At 35.0% G+C, this 17,200-nt stretch overlaps 1 protein-coding gene across 1 annotated transcript in view; it reads right to left on the bottom strand.

Moving 5' to 3' along the window:
• BLTP1 (bridge-like lipid transfer protein family member 1) overlaps positions 1–17,200 on the bottom strand; it is a 382,818-nt gene that overhangs the window by 156,992 nt on the left and 208,626 nt on the right. The window contains exons 11-15 of the mRNA XM_081544847.1: positions 16,232–16,310; positions 15,052–15,116; positions 6,741–6,927; positions 1,633–1,714; positions 834–1,027 (exon numbers count right to left, since the gene is read on the bottom strand). Of these exons, the coding sequence (XP_081400973.1) occupies positions 834–1,027; positions 1,633–1,714; positions 6,741–6,927; positions 15,052–15,116; positions 16,232–16,310 (607 nt within the window). The remainder of the gene's footprint in view (positions 1–833; positions 1,028–1,632; positions 1,715–6,740; positions 6,928–15,051; positions 15,117–16,231; positions 16,311–17,200) is intronic.

Raw genomic sequence — 17,200 nt, 5'->3', positions numbered from 1 at the left:
CATAACCTCAAACTTTATACTGTCTACACACAAAGCTAAAAGATCAGACACAGCAGAAACTCATCATATGAGTACTTACATTACACAAATTTAACCATAGAGATTCCTTCATAAAAAACAACAGAGATTGAGAATAATAAAAATTACAAGAGCCCTAATATAACTCATGAACATGTGGACTGGAGTCAGATGGGATTTATGTGTCTGCTGTTAACTGAGGGTCACAGTCCTCTGGAATGGAAGCATCCCACCAAAATGAGAGCCACTCTAGCGTGCATCATTACAACGTGTCTCCTAAATGCAAGCAGCTACTTCATTAAAGGAAAGCAAATCTGGAAAGCTAGGTGGAAAACTGACTGGGACTTAAGTGTCAAACAAGCCCCAAAACTGTCTTAACTTCATCAGTTTTCCGAGATTAATTTTGATTTCATTTTCAACTTTTCATTAACTCAAATGGTATTCCACTATAATGAATTTGTTAAATTTACTATTTATCCATCCTTTCTGAAAGTAAAAACCTCCTGTAAAGTGTATTTTCTAACATACAAACATCGAGGCTTAACTGCCCAAAATAAATTTCCCAAATACTCTAAGAAGAAAAGGATAGAAAAAGTATAGTTATAAGTTTACAGAAAGATATTTAAAATAGGGGTATACCAATAGATAAACTCCATTTATCTTATAAAGCAGGAATACTATCAACTGATGTAATAGAGAGATATAACTAATTATTGTCAAACTTACAGCAAGGAAATTAAAAGGATACTAAAGATTCTAAATGATAGCTACATTACATATAAAGAACTCATCTGTTATTTTTATGACTTTCTTACTCATCATTTTGAAGACCAACATATCTTGGACTAGGAACAAGCATGACTCGAACATTTTCAAGCTTTCCTTTCACAATATGCATGAACTGGTCAAGATGACTGGAAGGTGGTTTTGTAGTATAAGTTAAGAAAGCATCATCAAAGTTGATGCACAGAGTTTGAGGTTGGTAATGATTTCCAAAGGCCAAACGTCCCTAAAAAAAAAAAAAAACAGATAAAGAGATATTATGCCATACTATCTAGGACATATTTTTTTTTCCTCACCTGACCTAATAACAAGTATTTTCAAGCAACTACTAAATGATTCCATTTTAGCAGTAAATAATACTATTTAAGTTGCTCCATTTTGGCTTCCCAGATGATTCAGTGCTAAAAAATCCACCTGCCAATGCAAGAAAAGCAGATTTGACTCCTGGATCTGGAAGATTCCCTGGAGGGGAAAATGGCAACCCACTCCAGTATTTCGGGGAAACACTGGAAAAATCCAATGGACAGAGGAGGACTGGCAGGCTATAGTTCATGGGGTCACAGAGTCAGACATGACTGACCACACATGCACACCAATCAATTTAGACCAGTGTTTAAAGAAATTCAAGCACCTGTGAATAAACAAACAGCCTTTAAGGTGTACACATTTGTGCTAAAATGGTCTTGGTGTTGAAATAGTTCTTTCACTAAACAAAAAATGTAGCCCAGAAACTACATAATTACTTTTTTTTCTTAAGTGAAAACTGTATCTGCAAAATTAAAAGGTTCTGCTATTACCCATCAAATATTAACTATAGCAGAATTTACTTACCGTGCTCACATTGACCTTTATGACAGGAATAAGTGATCTCCATGAAGATGTGGGGTCTTGAGATTCTGTTTTTACTTTAACTCTGAAAAGAAAAAAGAAAAATTGACATATATGAAAAAATGAAAATAAGTACCTAAGAATACTGTTGACTTTTTCACACTACACATCATTAATATCAGCTGCACCTTTACAAATATTGCTAAAGACTACTCAGTAACAAAACAAGGACTATCTAATGGAACACTAATATCCCTAAAATGTCTCATAAAATGTACTCTTATCACATATCAATTTTTTATAAGAAGTTATAACAGAAAAGCATATTTTTAGAATGACAAACTTTAATGACAAAAGCCTAAATTTTGATGTGCTGTCATTATATCTATCATTATGTCCATGACACAAAAATGTAACATTTTACACAAGAGCAAAAATTATAATTAAAACAAAAATGACCAAGGTACAAGTCACTCAGATGTTTTAAGTGCTTCAAGTACTTCTAACAGTTCAGCTGATCCTTTTCCTTCCCTACTCCCACCACTTGGTGACAAAATAATTTTCTTTTAATAAAACGAAAAAGGACAGCTCAAGAGTTAAAAAAAAAAAAAAAAAAGAAAAAAATTCACTTCAGTTCAGTTGCTCAGTCGTGTCTGAATCTTTGCGACCCCATGGACCGCAGCACGCCAGGCCTCCCTGTCCATCACCAACTGCCAGAGTTTACCCAAACTCATGTCCATTGAGTCGGTGATGCCATCCAACCATCTCATCCTCTGTCATCCCCTTCTCCCGCCTTCAATCTTCCCCAGAATCAGGGTCTTTTCAAATGAGTCAGCTCTTTGCATCAGGTGACCGAAGTATTGGAGTTTCAGCTTCAACATCAGTCCTTACAATGAATACTCAGGACTGATCTCCTTTAGGATGGACTGGTTGAATCTCCTTGCAGTCCAAGGGACTCTCAAGAGTCTTCTCCAGCACCACAGTTCAAAAGCATCAGTTCTTCAGGGCTCAGCTTTCTTTATAGTCCAGCTCTCACATCCATATGTGACTACTGGAAAAACCATAGCTTTGACTAGACGGACTTTTGTTGGCAAAATAATGTCTCTGCTTTTTAATATGCTGTCTGGGTTGCTCATAACTTTCCTTCCAAAGAAATTGGTCATACACAAAGTACACAAAATTCAAAAAATGAAAAATTCACAGAAATTCACTAAAGATTTCAATGAAAACTTGAGGCACGTCTCTTCAATAATTTGGTAACTCCTAAATCACACTTCTAGAGCTGTATTTGTAAGGTGGCCCTCAGTACTTAAAACTAAATTCAAAACTAACCTCACAACCAGCCCCTAGCCTCTTTCTCCAAGGTTCCCTGCATGCATGCCAAGTCGCTTCAGTCATGTCCAACTCGCTGCAACCCTATGGACTGTAGCCGTCCAGGCTCTTCTGTCTGTGGGATTCTCCAGGCAAGAATACTGGAGTGGGTTGCCATGCCCTCTCCTCCAGGTGAACTTCCCCGACCTAGGGATCCAACCCAGGTCAATCTGCACCGCAGGCAGATTGTTTACCAATCACGCCACCTGGGAAGCCAACTAAGCGTGTTGTTCTTCAGTCACTCAGTCGTGTCTGACTGTTTGTGAGTCCATGGATTGCAGCACGCCAGGATTCCCTGTCCTTCACCATCTCCCAGAGCTTGCTCAAATCATATCCATTGAGTCAGTGATGCCATCCATCTCGTCCTCTGTCATCCCTTCTCCTCCTAAGACTAAGCATGACCATTGTTTAAATTAGAAATTTGGATTCATTGTTGACTCACTCTTCTTATTCATTCTGCACATGTACTCCATCACTCTCTTAAGTATCCATTTGCCTAAGGTATCTGGAATCCATTCACTTTTCTCCCTTCCTCTTGCTGACAAGCCAGTTGGTGATCATCTCTACCCTGAACTGTTACGACATCCTTTTATCTTGTCTCCCTGCCTCCAGTCTTATTTTCCTCTGATCATAACACAGCACTGCTGACTTGGGGTAAGGCCACATTTCTAACAGTGAATCCTGCTAATCATTTTAGTTTAATTCATCCCCACCTCAAGTAATCCATTCCAGCCTCAGTAACAACTTCTCTATTGTATATGACGTTTCTTCTCCATGACCCTGCATCTCCTTCTCTGCTTAAGTCTTTACCCTTAAAGCTTCAAACTTTTCTGATCCTTCTGTATCTGCCCAGAGAATTCTGTTTGGTCCCTGTTATATTTCTTGCACTAAAATTGTCTATTAAGTGTTCTAACTCCCATAGTAGGCTGTAAATTCCCTCAAGAAGTTGTCATATTCTCACTATCTCCAGTACCAAAGCTCAGTGCCTGGGACATAGTATGCATTACGTATTTAACTGAGAAATAAACATCCTCATCATCCACTTTAAAAAAAAAAAAAGGTGGCTTCCCTGGTGGTCCAGTAGTTAAGGGGTCCGCCTTGCAATGTAGAGGATACTGGTTTGAGCCCTCACCCAGAATGACCCCATATGCCTCAGAGCAACTAAGCCTGTGCACCACAACTACTGAAGTCTGCGTGCCGTAGAACCTGTGCTCTGCAACAAGACAAGCCACTGAAATGAGAAGCCCAGGTACTGCAACTAGATAAGGCTCGCATGCAGCAATGAAGACACAACACGGCCATACATTATTAATCTAAAAAAAAAAAACTATTTTGTGTACAAGGCTGGTGCAACATTCAAAAATCAACAGCCTAAAAGTGAAAAGATACTTACTCCTTGGAAGGAAACTTATGAGCAACCCAGACAGCATATTAAACAGCAGAGACATTACTTTGCCAACAAAGGTCCGTCTCGTCAAGGCTAAGGTTTTTCCAGTAGTCATGTATGAACATGACAGTTGGACTATAAAGAAAGCTGAGCGCAGAAGAATTGATGCTTTTGAACTGTGGTGCTGGAGAAGACTCTTGAGAGTCCCTCGGATTGCAAGGAGATCCAACCAGTCCATCCTAAAGGAAATCAGTCCTGGGTGTTCATTGGAAGGACTGATGTTGAAGCTAAAACTCCAATATTTTGGCCACCTGATGTGAAGAGCTGACTCATTTGAAAAGACCCTGATGTTGGGAAAGATTGAAGGCAGGAGGAAAAGGGGATGACAGAGGATGAGATGGTAAGATGGGATCACCGACTCAATGGATACAAGTTTGGGTAAACTCTGGGAGTTGATGATGAACAGGGAGGCCTGGTGTGCTGTGGTTCACGGGGTCATAAAGAGTCGGACATGACTGAGCAACTCAACTGAACTGAAAAGTGAAAAATCAAAGGATGGTACCAAGAGATACAAAAAAAATTTGACAAAATCCAATACTTACTCATGATTAAAACCTCCTGGTAAGCTACGAATAGAGGGGATCTTCCTCAACTTGATAAAGAATATCTACCAAAAAAACTACAGTTAACATCGTATTTAATAGTGAGAAACTAGAAGTTTTCCCACAAAGACTAGGTACAAAGAAAGGATGTCCCTTGTCATCACTCTTCTCCAAATTTGTACTAGAAGTGTTCTAGCTACAGCAATAAGACCAAAAAAGGAAAAAAAAAAAGTAAATAAAAGGTATACAGACTGGGAAGGAAGAAGTAAGATGAAATAAGTGTCTTTCCTTGCAGCTGAAACAATCATCCATGTAGAAAAATTGGAAAGAAGTGACCAACAATACTCTTAGAACTAATAAGTAACTATATGGCAAGGTTGCAAGATACAAGATTAGTAATATTAGTATCAATCACTTTACTATGTAATAGTAATGAGCAAATGGAATTTGAAATTTAAAACATATTACTATACTTTAGCACCACAGATAATTACTTAGGTGTATATTTAACAATTTCTATGTAAGATCTATGTGAGGAAAACTATAAAACTCTGATGAAAGATATCAAAGAGAACTAAATAATTAGACAGACATTCCATGTTCATTGATAGGAAGACACAACACTGTCAAGATGTCAATTCTTCCCAAGTTGATTTATAGATTCAATGCAATCCCTATTGAAATCTCAACAAGTTATTCTGTGAACATTGGCAAATGGATTATAAAGTTTATTTGAAGAAGCAAAAGATCAAGAATAGCCAAGAAATAATGAAAGAGAAAAGCAAAGTTGGAGGAATGACATCAGTTGATTTCAAGACTTAACCACAAAGCTACAGAAATCAACACACTGTGGTATTGGTGAAAGAAAATGAATAGGTCAGTGAAACAGAACACAGAACCTAGAAATCAATAAATGAAATTATATAATTGTATATGCACCTTAACTATGTATATGTATTTTTAGACTTGTGAGTGATAGTTGCTCAGTCATGCCTGACTCTTTGCAATCCCATGGACTGTAGCCTGCCAGGCTCCTCTGTTCATGGAATTCTCCAGGCAAGATTACTGGAGTGAATTGCCAGTTCCTTCTCCAGGGGATCTTCCTGACCCAGGGATCCTGCATTGCAGGACAGTCTTTACCATCTTAGCCACCAGGGAAGCCTACTATTAAGAGACATTTCTAAGTATAAAGACAGGTCAACTTAAAAAGTATCAGCAGATACATGCTTGACTTTATCTTACAATCTGTAGATAATACATTAGAATATGTAATGAATCCATACACCTTTCCAAAGGAATACCTAAGACAGAAGTAGCAATAAAGTTATAAATGACAGTCATCAATCAGATGAAATAATTTAGCTGAAGCTTTTCTCTCTCGAAGAGATGGGGACTGGGCAAGTGGTCAGGAAGGAAATACAACGTGCTTTTAACTTTGTATGAAAAATAACGTTTAGACTCATGTGTGTATATTTAAAAGACTAAAAAACAAATTGATAGCAGTAGTTATCAGCATGGGAGAAATAGAACTGGTAAGCAGAGCAGACTGGACAGCTTAAGCTGAGATTTAATCTTTTTTACACTATTCTATAAAATTTTTAAATAATTTTATAATTATTTATGAGAATAAAATTTTTAGTTAATCTACAAAGAAAGATTAGGCTGTGTTTAGGTAAACAGTGTTAATAATACTCTAATAAAAGCAGATGTTTAAATGTTGGAGATTAATAAAATTCAAGTGTGACATCAACCTTTCAATTTTGGACTGGGTTCTTGTTCTTCCATTTTCTCGTGTTTTATCATCTTCTTTCTTAGGTGGAATTATTGTTGGCTCCAAACCAAACAATTCTTGAAGATGTCCATAAAGATCCGAACGATTATAGACATGAAATTCAAAGTCATTGACTGTGATGTATAACCTAGTTTCTGCTTTTGGATCTAAAGATATCAATAAAAAAAAAAAAAAAAAAAGTTTTCAGTCAACTTTTTAAAAACTTTAAAGTTTTAAGTCAAATCCTTTTCCACAGCTAAAGTAACTCAAATTATTTATTTTAAAATAGAATTCTATGATAAAAGGGAATTATATTTTAAAAGTAATAAAACATTGACAAAACAAAGAAAAAAAGCTGATGTCACTATAGTATTTCAGCTTGGCATTCCAAAACAATCTGAATTTCTACATCCCAGTTGTATAATATCAAAAAGATTTTATGCTAAGAAGAGCACAATGCCTCTTACAGAGTAAAACTTTACACCAATATAGCCATAAGTGTATACTAAAATATCAATAGTAAAATGTTCAAGTTATAATGCATTAAAACATCACACTAGTATTGGAACTTGTGTATCATAGAAACTGTGACTTTAAAACTATACAATACTAAAAGATTTCATGAACTATAGACTCAAATATTAATAATAATCTCAAATAAAAGATATAACTGTATTAAAACAGTCAAGCAAGACAAAATAACAGTTTAGCCATTACACAAAGTCAAGGACCTTTAGTTCTTCTTCAAGGGCTACACATAATATTCTGAGCCATGTCCTCTGAACTGTTCTGCAGATACTGAAACCCCTATAAGGCGGAAGAAGTTAACTGTATGCTGTCCACTAGTACACAGACCACAGACCAGCTGGAACCAGAAGGGTGATGACGCTGACTTCCCATTACTCCACCACCAACCAATGAGAAGAATGTCTGTGAGCTGATCACGCCCTGCCCTTTGAACACTATAAGACTCTCTCTAAGGTGGGACACACAAGTCTTGAGGGCATTAGACCCCCTAGCCTGGCAAAGCAATGAAATTACTTCTCTCTACTTCATCCAAAACTCTGACTCTGAGATTTAATCCAGCACCAGTGTACAGAGGCCGAATTTCAGCAACACACATATACAGCTTCTTTGCGGAAAAAAAAAGTTGGGAAAACCTACACTAGATTCTCCAGGAATTAGAAAACGACAGTAAATAAACAGTAGAAAGGATGTAAGACTGAATTCCTGTAACACTGTTTACAAATATTATGATCTAAGGCAGTACATTAACCACCCTTAGCCTCATTCTCTCTATAAAATGAGAATACCTCTACCTACCTGTAGGATGATTACAGCATAAATACTAGTTCCCTTGCCTTAGCAGGTCAAATTCTTACTAGTCATATTGATTTATAACAAATCTTCTTCTTTTTAAATAATCTTTCATTTCATAGTGTGATATAATGTTCATCATAATAATAAAAACAGTTCATCTCTACTGAACAGTTGCTATGTTCCAGGTACTGTTCTAGGCACTTTACTCATAGAATTTCTTTTAATCCTCACAACAAACCTAGCAGTCAGAGCCCAAGATTATATAACTCAGAGGAAGACTAAAATCCAGGTCTCTAAATACTGGTTCTTAAACACAAAATAAAATTACTTATCAATTTTATCAATAAATACAATGGTTATTTCAAAAGCAAAAATGTTATTAATCCCTGAAAACAAAAATGTATCAAATGGGTCCAGGTATTTCTTTGCATTTTACAAAAAACTGATCAAGAGTCATACCTTAAATGCAGTATTAATTGTTAAATTCTGGTAATACTAGATTTCTCACTGACATTTATCTCTCCTGGAAATTTTAAAAGCAGTTTTTAGGTTTCATTCATTCTGATGACACTTGGAGTCAAACAGAAAATTTTAATAAAAACATAATTTAAGAAAGGTATAATCAACTGGTTCTTTTAAATCTCTCTACATTAATAATGTTCTACCGTTAAAGGCAGAAATCTTCTCACACTTCTTGTTATCTAACATTCATATAATGAGCTTCTCAAATTCATTTGTTAATAAAGTTGTTCATTGTTATTCAGTCGCTAAGTTGTGTCTGACTCTTTGCGACCCCAAGGACTGTTGCACACCAGGCTCCTCAGTCCTCCACTACCTCCCAGAGTTTGCTCAAACTCATGTCTATTGAGTCAGTGATGCTACCTAACTATATTGTCCTCTGTCACCCTCTTCTCTTCCTGCCCTCAACCTTTCCCAGCATCATGGTCTTTTCCAATGAGTGGGCTGTTCGCATCAGAGCTTCAGTTTTAGCATCAGTCTGATGAATATTCAGGGTTAATTTCCTTTAGGATTGACCAGTTTGATCTCCTTACTGTCCAAGGGACTCTCAAGTGTCTTTTCCAATGTGAAAAGCATCAATTCTTCAGCACTGAAACTTCTCTATGGTCCAACACTCACATCCGCATATGATTACTGGAAAAATCATGGCTTAGACTATACGGGTCTTTCTTGGAAAAGTGATGTCTCTGCTTTTTAATACACTGTCTAGTTTTGTCATAGCTTTCCTTCCAAGGAGTAAGCATCACTCAATAGATTTAAGTATAGACATAAAAGGCTCTTAACAAGCAGTTAATTTATGGAGGAAAAAAGTTCATGTAGAACAGTGTAAGTCTCCTGAACAAACAGCTAATTGAGACTTCTTATTTTCCAAAGGAAAATCAGGAAAAAGGCACTACTTAATTACATAATTGCAACACATGTCATTTGTACTAAAAAATCTAAAGTACAGAAGTGCTACCAAGGCCTTGTAATATACTCAGAATTAAGTCTACTGACCTTTTAAAAATTGTTCAGGGGTTTTCATTTCCTTTATGTATTTAACAAACAAGATTTAGATGCTACAAATTTAACAGTACTAGATTATATTAGGCTAAAACTTCTAAGCAACAAAATAATAGGGACATACTTTACCATCACCTTTCCACTCCTTAATAATCTAAGAATTCCTCTGGATAAGAAGAATGCATGTCTAGCTAATCAGACTAGTATGAATTTAAACAATATATCACCATATATTAAGAGGTAATTGGTCCTGCTATTTGTTTCCCAAAAGAATCCCTTAAAATTAAGTATCCTCAAAATAAAGATTTTTGACTGATATCCTCATTAAATGGTGTTTAGTCAACAACCATCTATAACAGACCACTAGTTCATGACTTAGGAAATATTTTACAACAAATTCTATGGTAAACAAATCAGATGTATTATTTTTTTCTCTTTTGTAAAGAGTTACACTGGACAGGTAACAACTTTAAATCTGCTCCTGGCCTAAATTATCTCAACCAAGCTCTATGGAATAGTAGTTTTGAACTTGACACTCTTCTTTTCTCCTAACAGAGGAATTCTAAAACTTCCTAATGAAAATCTTGACCCTGCTCACAGAAGGGGCCTGTCTCCTTAGACGGCTAGTGGCCATATATCTACTCAGACACATGCCCCAGTTAGGCTTCTAAATTTTCCACAAAGAAACATCAATCATCTCTACTTCCTCTTGGTTAACTATCAAAGCACATGGATCTGCCCTTTATAAGCAAGAAATAATAACCAGACTGTAAGGTCATATTATTGAATACAGCCTACTATTTTAACCCATCTTCTACAATATTGTACAACTTTTTATCAAAAGCTTAGTTTCTGGCCTATTCACTCCTCTATACACTATGTTCTAAACGATACCCCTTAATCATGCCAGACTAATAATGTACTTAGACCAAACTGATTATTCCTGCACTGCTATTTGGCATTGTGTCTTTACCTTTGAATTACGTGACTATGAGCACATTGTTAAGAATGTCATCCTTTACAACAGAGAATATATTTTAAAAGCATATGGAAGATAAACTTCTTTGGCCATTCATCAAAGTTGTGCTCTTCATGAGCGCATACATGTAAATTTTCAAATGTAGGTAAAACTATGAGCAAATAATTAGAATTATATAAGTATAACTGATAAAGCCTACCAACTTTTAACATCACTGTAAAATTGAGTTTTGAAATCTTTTTTCTACTGCAAACTGCTGGCATAAAAAAAATGAGAAAGAACAATTTACACTAAATGTTCTTCAGTATTAAGAAGAACATAAAATATCCAAAAATCATGATAATGTTTCTGCTCCACATTATGGACAATTACAGAGAGGGCAGAAACAGAGATTTACTTTAGCATTAAGTGTGACAAAAAGAATCCGAGACATAAAGAAATGACAGAGGAGGACCAGTCAAGAAAGAACCAATATTAGAGCAATTTATGTTAGACTGGGGTTATGCATCTTAAGTAGTGATTACATTTTGCTATAGTCTTTGAAATAAGCTAAGTTCATGTCACTCCCCTGCCCCAAAACCTTTCATGGCAGTGGCTTCCCAGTGTTCAACATCCTCCATTACATAGCTTCCATCTTATCCCCTATTATTCCTTTATGTTATATTTACCACCATATGAAGTTGTTAATTCCTAAAAACATCTGTTTTCCAGCCTCAATGCCATTGGTCAGACCAGTTATTCTATCTGAGCTACCCTCCCTTCCACTCCACCTATGCCTGACGCAATCCTATTCACTGTTATCACCAAGCATGCTACTTAAGAGATGGAACTTTCACAACAGCTTTACCATTCTCTGTGTGTGTGTGCATGCGTGCTAAGTCACTTTAGTTGCGTCCCGACTCTTTGGGACCCTATGGACTGTAGCCCACCAGGCTCCTCTGTCCAAGGGATACTCCAAGCAAGAATACTGGAGTGAGCTGCCATTTCCTCCTCCAGGGAATTTTCCCAACCCAAGATCGAACTCAGGTCTCTTACGTCTCCTGCATTGGCAAGCAGGTTCTTTACCACTAGCACCACCTGGGAAGCCCTCTACCATTCTGCCTCCTTGACAAATAGAACTTTAAACACCATCAAACCATGAATTTGCTGGGACCACACCAAGGGGTCCATATCAAAGTTGGTAACTCTGAGGATGGTTCACTGTTTTTCCTCAACACACACTCACTGTTCCCTTTTTTCTTTAATTACAATTGTTTGTATGCATGTATTCCCCCAAATAGATTTGGATAACACTCTTTATTTTTTATCCCCCCTCCAGATTAGCACAATGATCAGTAAAGTGAATGCAAAATAAGTATCTGTTAAATTAAGTAAAGATTTTCACCAAAAGTTACCTCTTTCTTAAAGAACTTGGGTCAGTTATTCTTGACCCTCATTCAAGAATTTTGGTGAACAGCAAACCACTTTAAGGAGATGTTACATTTCATGATAAAATGAAGTAATTATTTTCTTCAAAACAAAAGACTATAAACAATTTAAGATGGTATCCCCCATATCAATGAAAATTCTCAAGTGGGCAATCCCAGTAGGCCTAGTTTATACCCTGCAGTTGCCTCTGGATACTGCAAATGCCTTCATTCCTCCCATAAGCTGTGATAAGTGTTTATTTATACATAAGAATCTTCAAGAACCCTCCTGGGCCACATTTGACAAGGCTATTTAACAAATACAAGGGACACTAGACTGGAAGTTAGCAGATATGGGTTTTTATCCTGATTTTAACAGCTATAATTACAGGAATTTATGATTTTTCCATCTGCAAAATGAGGCGGCTTTGGGGACATTAGTTGTTTCCAAATTAATGATGGATTTTGAGAAAAATCTGTTGTTTTCTGTGTTCCTTGGAATTCCAGAGTCAGAAGCATTGGGTGGGGTGGTGTTAGGTCAAATGGGCCTCCTCAACCCACCTTTTCCCTACAGCTTTATCAGTTCACATTATCATTTTAAAACACCAAGGGGAAAAAAAATCTGGAATAAAACTTCTAATGCAAATATACAAATAGGGTGGGTTAGTTTGTTTTACCACAAACAAGCTATATAAATGAAGAGAACTTTTGTTTTGGCTCCACTGTAACCTTGCTTTCAAAAGTTTATGTTAACTAACTTGTAAAAAGAAAAAAGATTAAATCAAAACAGCAAGTACCACACAGACTGCAAGGTTAACAGAAGTATGACATGCTGAGGAAAAATACTCTCTCGAGTAATCTATCTCTAAGGCACAAGCTAGATGGACTTTTCAAACTAAATCAAGGGTAGAAATACTGGGCATGTCCAAAATTAAGTGAATGTGTTAGAAACTAGAACTAAACTCAAAAGAACCTGGTTCTCAGGAATGAGTTTTAACCATCTCTAAAGTGTAAGATACCTTTAATTAAGTACCACCTTTAAGACTTAACAGTCAAATTAAAAAAAGAATCAAGAACATTCTCTCCACAATACCTAAGCAGTATAGGAAAGTGCTTCAAAGTTCTAAATTTATTCAGATTTCATATTTATAAAAAGTCAAAACTTAAAAACAAAAGATTCCCAATGCACTAACATATTATCTAAAGGACATTTCATCTGCCTGTGAGAATGCTTACAGTAACTAATAAGAAATGAGGTAAAAAGGTTGGTTTAACAACCAAATTCCAAAATTACAGACTAAAGACAGGTAATGACACAGAGACATTCTCAATCACAGATGAGAGACTGCAAAAAGCTTATTCCAAAGGTCCACAGAACACTTTTATCATAAGAAGTCACTCAGCTTCTGTTCAAAATTATCTAATATACAACTCTAATTGTTAGAAAACTTTTTCCAGAAATGAAACTTGCCCATTATTCTTTCTAATAATTCTGGTTTCATTAACGCTGCAGATGTCAAATTCTAACCCATTAATGCCAACATTTTCAAGGTAGAGTAAATTATGTATTATGTAGGAGGGATGAAAGATATGTGGGAGCAAGGCAATGATAGTTAAAAAAAAAAAAAAAGACTAAACAATAGTGAAACAATAGGGAAATCTAAAAATAATTTAGGATAGCTCAAACTTTTGCTAGGTTTTAAAACTTCCAGAACTTTAAATCTATTTTCCCATAGAAAAAACGGCATACATCATGATGAGATTCCTAGGGGAGCTCACACACAACAATCCAACATTTAATTGGAAAGTTCAAAAATTATACAGAACCAGCCACCATTTCAGAATCTCACTGGTGAGCCTGCAACACAGGTCCTCATACCTAAGAAAAGGTGGAGGGGTTTCATTCTCTTTTGACCCTACACTCCCAGGCGCACTTAAATTCTCCTTAAAAGTAGTTATCAAAGCATGGTCCAGGGACCTCTAGGGGGATCCCAAGACCCTTTCTTGGGGAACAAAAATTCAAAATTATTTTGATAATATTATTATACTAAGATATTTAACTTTTTATCAGTCATTTTCAAATGAGTGGACAATGGGGTTTTTTAAAGGCTATAAGAAGTATATGAATATGAAAGCAGAGGTGAGAATTCAATTACCTTCCATTAGGACAGACATTTAAAATATTTGCAAAATTTAAAACTATGTCAGTCTTCTCACTATATTTTTGCTTTGGAAAAATTATTCTTCATAAAGTGTGCTATTTATTTTAACATGTAATGGATTTATTAAAGATATTTTTAATGATAAAAATGTTTCTATAATGATCAGGCTTAATTTTGAATGCAGCAAATATTAAAGATTCAACTTGATAAATAAAAGCTCGTTGGAATCCTTAATTATTTAGAATGTAACAAATCCTGAGATCAAAAATGTTTGCGAATTACTATTCTAGAAAGTAAAGACAATGTCTCCTCTCCTTGAGGCCACTAGTGTGGTTAATGTAGAGAAGAAAAGTTACAGGCACAGACAGGAGCACCTAGAGATGTGAAATGAACAGGTGAGCAGAATATACTGAGATAAAATTCTGATGATAAAAAGCAGAAACAGAAGAGAGTCTAGAGTATGCATTTCCTCTTTTCTACACATCCTTACTATAGTAGATAAATGCAAATTAGTTGCAATGTTACATAAAAGTATGAATAAAGCAAAGAAGCTGAAAAGATAAGTATCTTAGCAGAGTGATCAAAGAGTGCTAGGAACCCACTTTAACCACAGTATGGGATTAAGTCCACAGATGTAATAGGAGGTAAGACTAGAAATGTGGGTAAGGGTCATACTGAGAATAACCCTAGATAAACAATAGACTAAGGAAACTAAATTTAACCATGCAGAGGAAAGCTGCTGAAGGATTTTCAGCCAAGGAATGTTAAAATCAGTTCTGTAAACTCCAAAGCTTTTAAAAATATTTTTATCTATTACAAAATGTGAAACATTTCAATATCTACAAATGAAAACTCTGATTATATTACTGAAGATTTCAAACACATGAAAAAACGAAAACTTACCATGTTGCTTCTGCTTTGGATTATACATTTTCCACCACCGAAAAATTATAAATCCATCTTGAATTCTAAGCAAGATAAATTACAAAATTGAAAGCTTAAGCAACAATTTATTTAACTCATTTCTTAGTTATTATAAAAAGCAGGCAATTGATAATAGGGAAATACAGAAAACTAGACACTAGCATACTTAGATGTTTCATACTCTTCCAATTAAGAAAGGAAAAGGAGATCTGCAAAAGCTCTTAGATTCTTCTATTTAGGTAAACTGTAATACCAAATAACATTCAGCAGGAAAATAAAGTGTTAACAGAAAAAACTTTTTCTTTTTAAAGTGATATTTTTTAAATGAAGTTAAAATTATATAAACTAAAAGCCAAATCTTGAAAGGGAGATATTAGTACTCAAAGGGAAAACTTTTAAAGATTTTCTTTCATTTCTATAATGACACATATCACTTCACATCCCCAAAGGGTGGAATTATAGCCTAACTTTTACTTTTAACTTGGAAATAGTTTTAGACTCACAAAGAAGTTACCTCTACTGTTATAAGTGAGGTATGAGTGCTGCCAAACTCGAGCACTTCTCAACTAATTTAGTATCTTCAAGTTTTATCCAAGTAACAAATTTTAAGAAAATCATATAAATAGAGTAAGCTTTTCTTTCAAGGCTTACAGAAGACAGAATATATGAACTATCATTTTTCATTATATTCAATTTTCATCTCTTTCTTAAGGTAAAACTAGAAATGCTATTAAGGTTAAATTATTCTAGAAATTGACTATCTATAAAAAGGGGATAATGGATAAGAGATATCAACACTCCTGATCCTTGCTTATGTAACAAATGACCACAATGAATTCTACAACAAAAATGGTCAAGTAATCTAATGCTCAATTTTTAAAACTAGGGATGATATGAGATTATTCATTTCTATAGGCTGCTATTCAAATATGATATTTTTGGCCAGTGTAAACCTTAGCTAAATTAATCCACTGATAGAAACATTTAAAAAAAAAAAATCAATTCACCATTATGAGTCACTGAAAAAAATGATTGCTGATTTATGGTTTTATTTCAAAATCCCACATTGTTACTATGAAAAAGTAAGCCATATTCAATTCAGTATTATAATCAAAAAAGTCTGTAATATTTCAGATTTAAGATGGATATTTATTTTTACCTAATAGACATGTCTTCTGTAATGTAATAGATTTCACGAACCATGACTTTTCCAGAAAGAACAGAGAAAGAAAATGAACCTGTTGTAGGAAAAAGAAAAAAAAACCAAGAGCAGTTAATGTAATTGTTTCAAAAAACAGTAGAGTCCTAAAAGCTTTAAATGATCTTCACATTCAATTTATTCAATAATTAAATGTTCTTTCCCTGCTTCTTTCATGATATCCTTACAGCCTTACTAATCTTGTCATTTTCCCCTCAAATATAACAAAAAGTGCCACAGATATCATTTCTATGAATTGAGTTACTAAATAATTATATGAGAACATTAGTTTAACGGCTACTTCCTATGAATAATTCTCTTAATTAGGCACAGCCATTAAATGAACCCAAAGCACTGACTAATTCACCATTTTTCTCCATTAATTTCGGTGACTCCAGGAACCAGTCATTGCCTCAAATTAATGAAAGACTATTTATGTTTGAGAGAACTTTTATTTATGACCACTAAGACGTACTCTAAGGAAGATCAGAAATATTCTATTAGGTGATCCCTCACCTCTTTTTCCCAGTGGTTCAGGGTTTTTCCAAAGAATATGACTTTCTAATATATCCTCCTATCTACTTGCAAACTTCCCATTTATAAGTAGTCAAGTTAAATTAATAACATAATCTACAAAATGAAGTACACAAGATGATTCCACTTAGTTATAGATGTTTTAGGTATCAGTTTTTTAAAAAAAGCAAAACTTCATCAAGCATTAGAAATTTTCTTTGGATGGTAGAATCTTGAGAAATATCCAGTTCCATATTTTATATGTGTCCAGATATTTCAAATTGTTTTAATGAAGATCTCTTGTAAGCCAAAAAAGTCAAAAGGTTACTACAGAAACACTTTGAGGAATAAGAATGAGATAACCAAATGGTAGTTCAACTCTAGTCAGAGTACTATATTAGAGAAATTTCAGGTAGA

The sequence above is a fragment of the Giraffa tippelskirchi genome, chromosome 11 (assembly GCF_054371585.1).
Source record: "Giraffa tippelskirchi isolate mGirTip1 chromosome 11, T2T-mGirTip1v1.2.pri, whole genome shotgun sequence".
In the NCBI taxonomy this organism is placed as follows: Eukaryota; Metazoa; Chordata; class Mammalia; order Artiodactyla; family Giraffidae; genus Giraffa; species Giraffa tippelskirchi.
The sequence above is the reverse complement of the archived record's forward strand: the minus strand, read 5'-3'. Positions and strand labels throughout refer to the sequence as shown.